The 13,297-nt window shown below is 39.8% G+C and overlaps 1 protein-coding gene across 1 annotated transcript; it reads right to left on the minus strand.

Moving 5' to 3' along the window:
- Nucleotides 1–3,052: 3,052 nt before the first annotated feature.
- LOC311274964 (SWI/SNF-related matrix-associated actin-dependent regulator of chromatin subfamily B member 1-like) lies at nt 3,053–13,297 on the minus strand. The gene is made up of 9 exons (XM_084383037.1): nt 12,951–13,297; nt 11,609–11,720; nt 10,734–10,842; nt 10,233–10,370; nt 8,513–8,640; nt 8,226–8,392; nt 6,792–6,982; nt 6,503–6,634; nt 3,053–5,225 (listed from the first exon to the last, which is right to left on the minus strand). Exons 1-9 carry the CDS (start codon nt 13,038–13,040, stop codon nt 5,186–5,188), a joined length of 1,107 nt encoding a protein of 368 aa, XP_084239163.1. The 5' UTR covers nt 13,041–13,297; the 3' UTR covers nt 3,053–5,185.

Consider the following 13,297-nt stretch of genomic DNA (forward strand, 5'->3'; position numbering starts at 1 on the left):
TTGGTTGGAGCAAACTTCATCCTCCAAATGAGCCAAAACACAGCTCCGAAATATGCAAGAACTGTTCAGTGAAGGAACAGTCAGCTGGTACTCTGTCTATAATGGAGTGGCCAGCGCAGTCACCAGATCTCAGCCATACTGAGCGGTTGTGGGAGTAGCTTGACATGATATAGTCAAGCTGCTAAGAAGAGCCCATCAAGTCAATCCAACCTGTGGGAGGTGCTTCAGGAAGCATGCAGTGACATTTCTTCAGATGACCTCAACAAACTGACAGCTAGAATGACAAAGGTCTGAAGGGCTGCTAACTGCTGCAAACGGAGGATTCTTTGATGAAAGCAAACCTTGAAGGACAAAATTATAATTTCACGTAAAAATCCTTATTTCTAACCTTGTTAATGTCTTATCTATACTTACTCTTCTTTTGGAAACTCATGCTGATTTTTTTTTTTTACACGTGTTTTCTCCTATCTTGAAAACATGAGTCATGTTCCAGTCATCCTGCTGTGGTTAGATTGGTATGCACAGATGGCTGCAGATGATTAGACATGTAAGATTTTTATTGTTTCAAGTGTTTAATAGTTCTAATGTCTGGCTTCTGATACTGAAATATATGAACTGACTGCATCAGCAGGTAAATGACTCAGGTGTTTGGCTGGCACTGACATTTTGAGTCCCTTTGAAGTGAAATGTTAAGTGAAATACTACCTATAGTGCCTATAAAAAGTTTTCACCCCCTTAATTGTTTTCTCCTTTTATTGTTTTTATAAATGGAGTCATGGTCAACATAATTTGACTTTTTTGACAAAAAATGTACAAAAAAATAAATAAATAATAAATAAAAAAAGTGATTGCATAAGTATTCGTCCCCTTCAAGTCAGTATTTAGTAGATGCACCTTTGGCCTCAATCACAGCACTGAGTCTGTGTGGATAGGTCTCATTCAGGGTTGCACATTTACTCTATTCTTCTTTGTAAAACTGCTCAAGCTCTGTCAGGTTGCACGGTGATTGGGCGTGAACAGCCCTTTCCAAGTCCAGCCACAAATTCTCTATTGGATTGAGGTCTGGGCTTTGACTGGGCCACTCCAGAACATCCCCACATGCCTTTGGATGAACTCCAGTGTAGACTTAATGAGCTTTTTTCAACAGTGGCTTTCTCTTTGCCACTCTCCCATAAAGCGTTGACTGGTGTAGAACCCTGGCAACAGTTGTTGTATGCAGAATCTCTCCCATCTCAGCTGCTGAAGCTCTTAACTCCTCCAGAGTAGTAATGGGTGTCTTGGTGGCCTCCCTCACTAGTCTCCATCTTGCACAGTCACTCAGTTTGTGAGGACGGCCTGCTCTAGGCAGATTTACATTTGCCATATTCCTTCCATTTCTTAATGATGGATTTAACTGAACTCCGGGAGAAGTTCAGTGACTTGGAAATGTTTTTGTATCCATCCCCTGACTTATGCTTTTCAATAACATTTTCATAGAGTGTTCTTTTGTCTTCATGGTGTAATTATAGCCATGAATACTGATTAACTAGTGACTGGACCTTCAGACACAGGTGTCTTTATACCACAATCACTTGAGACACATTCACTGCACTCAGGTGATCTCCATTTCACTAATTGTGAGACTACTAGCACCAGTTGGCTGGACCTCTGTTGAATTAGGTCAGTCACTTTAAAGAGGGTGAGTACCTTATATAGGCACTGTATAGAGCAATGTGTTACTGCTTCCATTTTCTGCAGAGAACACACATGAAAAATTAACATGCACTGTATTGTATTACACTGATTCAGTAAGCTAAATAAAGTGTGTAATGAGCGAAACTGAAAAGGTGGAGAGGATGTGGTAATAAAAAACTCTCTCTTTGCCCCATGTGGAAGACATATTGGGAGAAAATGATTACAGAAACTGTAAAGAATTATTAAAAGCATCTTGTTTTGGATTAAGAATTTGTATTACACAAAGAATGGAAGGAAATGACACTGAAGTTAAAAGGGAAACTTACAACTACAAGAAAAAAGATGGAGGAAATGCCTCCATTGTGAAAAACACTGTGCCTGAACTTGCCTAACAAATAGAATTATTGTGTAATAAAATTGAATGCGTATTGTGCTTTTGGCAGCTCCTCCTCTTGTATTTGTTAACTGTTTTTGTCTTTTAATCTCAGATGTTATGTGCTTATTTTTATGTTTATCTTAATTTAGATTTTATATTACAAATTTTTATGATATTTATATGATATCAAACCAATCGGAATTATTTTATTTACGATGCAATAGAATCCCACTCACATCTTGATGCTGAATCCATTCTCTTAGAAATTGGAGGATTTTAACTTTTTCAGATTTTGTTTAAATTGTGAAAGACCTGATATTGATTTTATGAAAATAAAGAAAAGGAGCATCTGCTGCTCACTCCAAAACTAACAAGCTTACGAACAGCTTCTAACACAACACTGAAGTTCCATAGAGAGCCTTCAGAATAAGTGCAAAATGATGTAATTTGTAGAATTTGTATACATTTAAAGATATAATAGATAAAATATTATATTTTTTATTATTGCATTAAAATGTTGAAAAATGACTAGACCTTTCTTATATGTTATAAGTTGTGTACTTCCATTATTCCACGTTTCCAACATCGTTCATCGTTTTTTTTTATCCAAGTTTACTCAAGTTAACAGTGCATTACATTTGATCGCCTGTCACTACAACAGAAAGGGTCACAGAGTGAGGAATGAATTTGGTCAACGTGACTGAACATAATGTGAAGAAAACCTTGAAATATTATGATTCAGAGTCCCCTATAGCAGCATAAATGACATACTGTGTGTTAAAGACCCCAATTTTTTCAGAGTGACTTATACACGCCCAGATTCAGTGAATGCTTTGAGGTTATCGTCCTCTTTGACACAAGAAAATGTATGTTTTAGAGGGTGATTGATTACTAAATAGACTACTGCAGCTGCACATTTGAAGTTATTCATCTGGTGATGAACAACTGGTGAGAAATCAACAAAATACTCAAATTAAAAAAACACAGGTTAACAAAACAACATGTTTTCAACAGGTTTTCTTTATTGTTATTTTTCATATAAAAACAAGTCCACTATAAAGGTAAAGCAATTTTACAAAAGAAGAGAACAAGGAGCAACAGTACATACATTAACATCATTCTCTGGAGTACGTTCAAGTTGAAAATCATCACTTTAAAAGACACCATTGGTTCTTGTCAGCTTGTTTTCCCCCTCTATACTACCCAACAACACTCCCAGTAACACAGAGGCTCCAGTCTGCTGACACTGATGCAATGTGAGGCACAGCGCAAACAGAAGTAACAGTGGGAATAGTTAGTCCCTCATGCACAGGCTACAGTATGAACTACCTATGTTTTAGCATGCAGATGAACACTGGCACACAGAACTGATCAGAATTGGTACCAAGACCAGATTGTGCAAACTCTTGACAGATCCAAGCCACTGTCACTGTCTGAAGACCTGTGTGGACAGCAGTTACATTGTCAGGGATTGTTGTAGTTTGATTTTACACATGCACGCTGGTCATTTCAGTCAGGTAAAAACACTAACATCACCCACAGTATAAAGGAGGAGCCAATACACTTTAATGTGGCTCATCAATGTTAATTGAAGCTCGTATGTGAAGGGTTTTTAAATGATTATGGAATTTTTCACATGATGACTGGTTGACATGATGTTGGTTAGTCTGTTTACCATTTCATATCATCCCAGTTTCTATTCAGCTTTTTGCGATCTTTCCATTATCAGCCACCAAAGTCAGAATTATTAAAACCCTAATCTTAGGGGCATTATGTGCTACCATATTTCTGGGGTATCATCCACTAATTAAGATTTGATTTCCAAGGCCAGTTTGAATTGTTCAGTCGATAAAATACCAATATATGTGAAAAAAAGCCCATTACAATTTCTCAGAGCCCATGGTGACATCTTCAAAAGTCTTGTTTTGCCAGACCAGCAGTCCAAAACTCAAAGATATGTAGTCTTCATTGATATATGAAAAACACGTTTGACACTTTTTCACTGTTTTCCTTGGAGAATGAGTCAAACAACAACAGTCACACACTCAATTTACACTGAGCAACTTCATGCTGGTGGAAAAGCATCCAAGACCGACTGAGACACATTCTAGCCAGATGTTGAACAGGTGTAAATGCATCTGTGTGACCAAGAAGTATACATATTATTTCTTCCTCCAATAGTGTCACTATGTCTGTAGCAGTCTGTGGAAATATCCACTCACTGCCTGATGTTCCTACATCCATGGCCCGTGACCTCTGTGCGTGTGATAACAGCAGTTGAATAACACATCTGGGATCTGACCAACAGACACGTGTGTGACGAGTGTAAATGAAATGTCTTAAATTTAATGAAGATTTTATCCAGATACAAGACACTTGGCATGGCGAGTGAGAATGGGGCCTTTGACATGTTAATATTAATATTACTTATAACTTCATTGCATGTGGTTCTGTGAGTCAGTCCTGAGACACAGAGCCATTGTTATTGTTATTAGAGCTACCTGCGTCTCCCCTTCCTTTCAAAGGTGTTCAAATGTCTGCTGTGAAAAACACCTACAGAAGTTGATTAGGCCGAGATCGACATTAACGTGCTCAATCATAGACACATAGATAACATAAGGTCTGAAGAATTCAACAGATGTGAGAGTTGTGCTGACGATGCTGTCCAGATCAGTGTAACAGCACAATTAAAGATGTCATTTCAGTAACCAGTCATATTAGGTACAGTAAACTCAGTCAGTGTTCTGTACTGTGGCTTGACACATGTGATGTGAATGCATGGTATGGTGTGTAGCAGTAACTTGTTTAGCATACATAAAAAAACCCTTCAATGTAACACTGATGCTGGGTTTGGTCTGAACTGTTGCCATGAGCGATGTGCTATGGGCAGAGTGAAGCATGATGACCTGTGTGCAGAGGAATGCCTGGATGTGTGTGTGTTGTGTCCAGTCAGTGAGGTGTCCATGGAGACTGACCACATGTCTGTGAGTTCATTCATGCTTTCATCAATGTCCAGATGCTTCATCAATGCTTTACTGATGACCTGTGAGTGTAACTCTGTGTATTTACTGGATAGTTTCAGAGAAACTGGAGTCTCCAGAGGACACATCATCTGATGTAGCTTCATGTCGCTTTCTACCAGGATGGAGCCGTGTTGGCCAGTCGTCTCATGCGCCTAGAAAAAACACAGTTTATTCACATTATAATAAGAATTCAGTGAAAACTGTAAGAATTAACTCAGCATCAGGGTAATGATTCTGTAGTTAGACAAGCAATCCTGCTATCTGCACGTTCGCAAGCAGACACAACCTCTTCCTGGAGTTCTCTGTCCTTATCGTATAAAGTGGGCAGGGATACCAGAAACTTTCTGTTCTCTCTTACTGCATGAGCAGGGGGAGGAGAGACATGTTGACCAAACACTCTGTAACAGTCTTCAGTTTCAGTGATTTCTACAACTCTGTGATAAACGAGTGGAACACAAACTACTTTGTCACAAAAAGCATTCATGAAGTTTGGTTCAGTAATGAATTTATTATAGGTCTTCTGAAGATGTGACCAAATCTGCTGGGTCAAAAATATACATACAGTAATTCTAATATTTGGTTAAATGTCTTTCGGCCATTTTCACCTCAATCAGGTGCTTTTGATATCCATCCACGAGCTTCTGGTCGTCCTCTGGCTGCATTTTAACCACTCTTCTTGACAGAATCAGTGAAGTTTAACTGAATTTGTTGGCTTCCTGACACAGACTTGTTTCTTCAGCACAGTCCACATGTTCTGATGGGGTTCAAGTCAGGACTTTGTGAAGGCCACTCCAAAACTTCAATTCTAGCCTGATTTAGCCCTTTCTTTAGCACTTTTGATGTGTGTTTGGGATCAAACAGTTGTTTGTACAGTTGATCTTTGGACCTGTAACTGCTTTGAAATGGCCCCAAGTGACTTTCCTGACTTGTTCAAATCAATAATGAGCTCTTTCAGATCAATGCTGAGCTCCTTAGACTTTCCCATTGTAGTGTTTGTGGCTGAGTCTAATGGCTGTATTAAACAAGCCCTATCAAAATGGGCCCAGAGTCAGCAGCTGTTATCAATCAGAATCAGACAGAAGAAGTTCAGAGGCCACGCTACAAAGAACATTTGATCCACACAACTTTCTATAATCCCCAAAACTGATCATTCAAGTTACTGCATGTATATTATTGATCCAGTAGATTTGGTCACATCTTCAGAAGACCTATAATAAATTCATTGCTGAACCAACCTTCATGAATGTTTTTTGTGACAAAGTAGTTTGTGTTCCACTCATTCATCACAGAAAACTGGGAGCTGTAGAAATCACTGGAACTGAAGACTGCCACGATAAATATGTTCTTTATGAGTGGACGTCACTTTTCACCATAGACTCTATATATTTATTGAATAATCTGACCTTCTTTTTGTAACTGACTGTCTCACCTTGTGTTCCTGTCTTGGTCTCGGATCTTCTTCTCCATTTCAGCATCTGTGAGGGTCTCCAGCAGGGGGCACCACTGATCTGCATCTCCTGTGTTGCGGATGGCAATCTCTACTGTGGGGAGTGGGTTCTCACTGTAGACAAAATGCAACAATAGCCATCATCAAATATAAACAGTTGCTGTTTGGATAGGTTTAGGCACAATAACAACGCCTCAACAGTTAGGGAGACTACAACTACAACCGTACCACTTGACTTTAACAGCTTTTTTAAAGTGAGTGGATGATTGACCTGAAAGCGTAGGTCCTCTGGTGCCAGCTGAGCTGACCGCGAATGCTGTAGGCGATAGTGGTGACAAACTCTCCTCCCAGACCGAGCTCAGAGCACAACTTCAGTGCAAATGACTCCGGTGAGTTCTCTCTCTCTGACATGTCCCACTCAAACTGGTCCACCAGAGAGATGTTTCCAACGTGGATGTTTAGCTGAGGAACAAGATCATCAACAAACATCATCTATACTTCAATGTTTTTAAACCAACTTCCTACATATATACCAGTCCTACAGTAGCAGTGTGTGGTTTTGATTCTCTTGTCTTTAAAATTACAAAGGCCAAATCTCACTTCATCACTTTCTGGAAAAGGCCCGACATTCCTGCACCACTGGAAGAAAAACAGAGGATAGCAACGAGCTATGTAAGAAGCGCAGCCTGTGTGCCGACGATTAAAGGGATCTTTCCAAAGCATATGTTTTCAAACTGTGAGGTGCCTCCTCAGGAGGTAATGGGTTAGTTGAAAAGGGCCGTGAAGGGAGAGGCAAAATACTGCATGAGGTGAAAGGGACAGCTGGTGTTCTAAAACAACAGGAAGTATTGCAGTTTGGCTGCTTAACAATGTAGTCAGCAGTTGCAGCAGGGCCAAGTCAGGGCAAATTTCAAGGGGTTTTTCACGTCCTTAGGGGTGTTTTACTATCTTAAAACGATCAAATCACAATAGCTTTAATCAAGCTTTTTTGAAAAAGAACAACAGAAAACCATTGTTATATTTTAAATTGAAACCAGTTCTCTGCTAATTTAACTTTTTGGCCATCAAACAAAACATATTGTGGGGTTGTTTCTACAAGAAAAATCCTGGCAAAAAGCCTGAGTCAGCATGACATCTGCGACTTGGGAGAAGACTTGTGTTCCAACAAGTCAATGACCCCAAACATAAAGCCAAAGCTAAACAGGGACAGCTTGAGAACAACAATGTGAGTGTCCTAATGTCAGCTGAGTCAGAGTCCTGATCTCAACCCAATTAAGAATTAAGTTGTGACTGAACTTGAGAAGGGCTGTTCACTCACCGTAGGGAGTAGATATTTAGACAGTGGAAAACAACAAGCTGTGCATCTAGGAAAGAATTTAGCAGGATGTTATTCAGTATTACTGAACCCCTGCCCCAAAGAAGTCTTGTTCTAATCAGACTAACTGCTGGAGATCTGGTGGGGACGGAGATGCAGATCAGACCAGACTTTGAATTTATGAGCACCAGAAACACATTCTTTACTCTCCCATTGTTTATCTATGTATACATGTATTATTTTACATGTTCATGTGTTATTTATTTTGTGTAGTTTATGTTCATTCTCTCTTTAAAAGGTCAATAAAAAGAGAATTGGATGTTCTGGTATATTCCTGTAAAGCTACCTAATATTTAAGAGGAATTATTATTCCTTTGGTTCAGCACCGACCTTGATGATGACTCTCTGGTCTGCCTGCTCTTCTAGTATGCTGTCGGTGGGGTAGGATTCTATCTGCTGGCGAATGGCTGAGGCAATGGCGGGAACAAAGGCCAGAGGGTTCAGATCCAGGTCATCACATAAAATCTCAGCAAACATCTCCGGGGTCATCAGTTTCTCTGAGAAAGAGCAGATTGGCGAGGTCAAACAAAAGTATACAGTTGACAAACTTGACACAGCAGAAAAATTAGACAGGAGACCATACTATATGTTTGGAGATAGTTAATGTGTATATTTACCATTCATGTTCCAAGTGAAGGCATCTCGCAGTTTCTGTCCATCAATCTCCATGTCTAGACGAATGGGGACCAGCGCCTCAACCTGGGCTGCGTTCTCATGGATCACTGCAGGATCGTGGTCATCAAAGCTGAGTGAGACACAAGACACAACAGAAACGATTAGATTACTACTGTTTTTCCAAGCAATTCTTCCTCTTCTTCTAACATGACCTGACCATTTACACATTAAGATCCGTACTGCTTTACAGCTTCAACAATTCATTGATTAGTTGTCAGCAATAAATCGATAAATATTTTGATGATCAATGAATCAGTCTGAGTAATTTTTTTTAAAGAAACAAATTCTTTGATTCCAGCTTCTTGGGACTATTTTTTGGCTTGTTTCCTCCTCTATGACAGTAAACTGAATATCTTTGGGTTGCGACCAAAACAAGACATTTGAGGTGTAGATTTATATATCCGTAATCAGAAATGTTATACACCAAACAACTTATCAATTAATCAAGAAAAAAACTGACAGATTAATTCAAAGTTAAAATAATCGTCAATTGCAGTCATATATTGCTTAAAGGACAGATTAACATCTTTTCGAGTTGATCGTAATGTGCATAGTAAGAGTTTTCAGTGGCTGTCATTGTTCACCCTGTTCATACTGGACACAAATGTAAGCCCAGAAAAGGCTGAACGTGACAGATGTACTGTAGAGCATTACACAACTGTACTTCAAACATATAAAATGGGTATATATACTTAACTAAAACCTTAATTCTGATTTTGCAAAAAAGTAAGCTATTGCATTTGTGATATCACTGTCTCTTCATTTTTTTGTTGTATGGCATGGCGCTGGAGACAGAGGACACTTTGGTCTGTTGTTTTGCTGCTGTTGAATTCCTCTGACCCATCTTTTCAACAGTGTCCTTGTCTTTTGAGCCTTGGGATGTTGTCCGTTGGGTTGTCTTCTTCGGTAGTGTTGTCGCTCGAGTTAACATTTTCTGTCGTCATTTTCTCTTTAGTATTGCTCCCACTCCTGGCGTACTGATGTGCACGACTGCAGTAGCCCCAACATTTACACGTGTGGTGCTGCCGGCTGCTTCTCCTACGCTGTGTTTGTCAATCTAACCTGACGTGTCTGTAACACTGTTCCAGCCACATGATTGGTTCAGAACTATTTTCATTATCATTGGCTGTTCGTGATGTCTGTCAAAACATGGATGGAACAAGTTCTATTGATGTGATTGACCATTTCTTATATTTCCATTAAGGATAAGTTATTCTGAGATAATTGTCTTTATTGTTTTATCCCTAAGCCCTAACAGACCCCAAAGATACTAATAGACAACACCCACCCAGCCACAGTCTGTTCACCCTGCTGCCATCTGAAAACAGATACAGAAGTATCTGCTGCTGTACCTCCAGACTACAGAGCAGCTTCACTCCTCAGACTGTGAGATTTCTGAACTCATCCTCAACACTCCCATTTTCCAAAATAGATGTAGCACAAAGGACTCAAACATTGTTTTGTTTTTTAAACCCTTGTGATTTGAATCAATATGGATAACTCTCAGAGTTTCTCCCGACTCGGCCAATTATGAGCCGTTTAAGCTTGTCTTTGTCTCTCCATCTCTCCATGCATCCTTTTTCTGGGGAGGCATGAGTCATACTGTTGCACTTTTTGCTTGACTTAAAGCCTAAAGTAACTAAAAATAATCATCTTTCTCACCACAGGGGGAAGGTCCTCTTCTTGTCACGGCCCATTCGGTTGCGGTTGATGGTGGTAGAGCAAGGCACGGCATCGAGATGGTGAGAGCTGTTGGGCAGCGTGGGGACCCACTGACTGCTTCTCTTTGCTTTCTGCTCTCTTTAGAGAAAGGACAAAACACAATGTTGAGAAGGGTTTACAAACTATTTAGTATACACGTCAATAAAGTTGGAGGACTCACAAGAAAAAGATTAAGACTGACTTTCATAAATTCTGTTATAACTGTCATCTTGAAACAGAAACTGAGGTAATGCTGACATCACTATGACATCATCTGGGCCATTTTCTAAGTTGTTTTCTTTCAACCATTTCAACTGTTATACTTGCTCTGAAAAGTATTTGGGGCCAGTGTAAGGCAGGTCAACTGACCACACATTCACTATCATTCTCACACTTATGTTCTTAAGCCAGGACAGGAGTTAACATTTAGGTTTCAGTCAGCCATCATCTGATAGACACTACCTGAGGTAAGCTGGGGGCTCCGTGCTGATGGACACCGCCTTGTATTTCTCATCATTACCCTCGAAGATCTCTTCACATTCTGAGGCCTTCAGCAGAGTAACACTAGTGGCTACAGATGGACAATGGGCAAGAAAACAGATACATATCAACTTAAAAGTCCAGTGTGTAGGATTTAGTGACATCTAGTGGTGAGGTTGCAGATTGCAACCAAAGAAAGAATACCCCTCGTCTCACCCTCCCCTACCCTGGCCACTAAAAAATGTGAGAAACACAAAAAGCTCTCTCTAGAGCGGGTGATTGGTTTGTCTGTGCTGTAGAAACATGGCGGACTCTGTGGAAGAGGACCAAAGTTTCATTCTCAAGTAATGAATGTGCAACCATTCTTAGCTTCAGGTGATTATACACTAATGAAAACATGATTAGGAGTAATATATTCTATTTCTGCACTAGTGCAACATAATGCTTTTGGATTGTCTTTTGATGAAAGCTGGGTTTCTTTAACTGGTGCTCTGAGGTTAACCATGGTGGCTTTCTGTCCATGAAAACCATCAGTTCACCAGTTCCATCACCTCCTGTATGTCAGAGGATATTCCCTGCTGAAATCCAAACAGACATTGTCTATTTATATTAAAGATGACATTCAACAATTTGTAGAAAATCAAGAATACTAGTAATGTAAGAGCTTATTTCACTTCACACATAATAGATAATTGAAAAGTCACTAGTCTAAGTGGTCACTTGACTCAAATAAAACATGTTCAACTACAATAATAGACTCATGTGTAGCAGCAATCATTACATATGACCTATGGACTTCCAGGCTGCAAACTGCTTTTTTCAATGTCCATTGTAAAGAACAAAAACACAAGGCTCACCATGTGATGATGCTACGATTTTCTTCCTCTCCTCCACCGAGGCCAGCCTCCTCCATAAAGATGGATATCTTTTATACAGAGAGCCTCTGAACATGCGCAGATAGTTTCCCACCTGGAGAGCAGAAGGCAAGTCTTTCAGTAAAACAAAATGAAATAAAAGAATTTTAAAAAACAGATGGAAAAACAACAATGAGTTTGCAGGATAATGCACACTTCCTACATACTGGGTATACCGTTTTTTGACGCACACATTTAATTTAAGTTCAATTGTAAAAGATTTCATAAGTCTATGCTAAAACCTTTCTTCTTTCAAGTAAATATTGAGTTGAGGCAACTTTGGCAGCATCACAGCCTCAATTCTAAGTGGATCAGTCAGTTTTACATATGTGGACACTAAACATGCTCCATAAGACTTCTTTCAATAAGCACTCAAGCACTGTCAAGTTTCATGGGGAGGACTCATTACGATTGTGGTTGATTGTTGCTGGAATTGAAATCTCCTCCTGAGCCGAGGTTCTCTTGCAGACTTCCCTGCAGCAGGTTTTCTTTCAGGATTTCTCTGTGCTTTGCTGCCTTAAGGGCCTGCTGTCAAGAAGCATCCAAGCACTTCACGATGCTGACGTTGTGTTGTTTACCAATCATAGTGCTTGGTCTGAATCGTTGGTCTCATCAGATCATATAAGCTTTAGTCTCAAACATGCATCTAGTTTAATGACATTGTGTTCATCTTAAAGCCTCACTTGGTCTGGGTAGACCAAACGGAAACAGTTGTAAATGTCATTTAATAAAGCCTTTTTAAAATGTGTTTTACAGTTCACATAACACACAGACCAAAAGCACTGTGACCTGGTGCTTTGCGCCACATAGCCAGTTAGTACAACAGAGCACTCACTGCACACGTTTTTCTTTTTGTCAAAAACTTTCTGACTGCTAATGGTAAAATATCAGACGTCGATGAAAACAGGGGGGGGGGACTTTTTTTTCCCCAAACACAGAAATCTTATGCACGTTACTTCGTGTAACTTAGTAACGTTAGTCCAGCACAAGTAACGTTTCCTTTCTCAAAAGCAGGCTGCACTCAGAAGTTACAGCTATAAACCAAAAGCTGTTAGGATAGCTGTTATCTGTTGGACTTGGAACAACGTGCATTATTTTTGATTTGCCCGTTGTTGGCCTGACTTTACTCTGTTATAACCCGCTCTTCATTTTTACGTATTTCTTTGTTTATGAAGCCATCAATTGGGTTCGTTAGCATGCTAGCATCAACTAGCCAGAAGAATGGAAACTGAGGCTAACGTGAGGGCGCTCGGCATGGAAAGTCAATAAATAGATAGTCACATACCTCCGACCCAACCATGTAAAAGTCCCCATCTTGTTCTAACTGGAATTTAACTGGCTTCTGGCCAAACGTTTTACTGAGAGCCAATTGCATCTTTACACAGTCGCTAACCAGCTAACTACTAAGCTGCCCTCTCTTCTTCACGTGTGTTCGCGTCCTGCGACAAAGCTGGGAAATCTGAGAACTCCTTGAAAAAAAGCGTTCACTTCAGCTTTCTGCGTTACAAAACAAAAACATCACCATGGAGCATGTCTGTTCAATAGGTGTAAAACGACACGAAGAGAAGCCGAAATTAACATAAAACTACAAATACTGCTGTGAACGTCCCGCTTTAAAAAGTATAGTCATAG

This window comes from Pagrus pagrus (genome assembly GCF_965226575.1).
Source record: "Pagrus pagrus genome assembly, chromosome: 19".
Classification (NCBI taxonomy): domain Eukaryota; kingdom Metazoa; phylum Chordata; class Actinopteri; order Spariformes; family Sparidae; genus Pagrus; species Pagrus pagrus.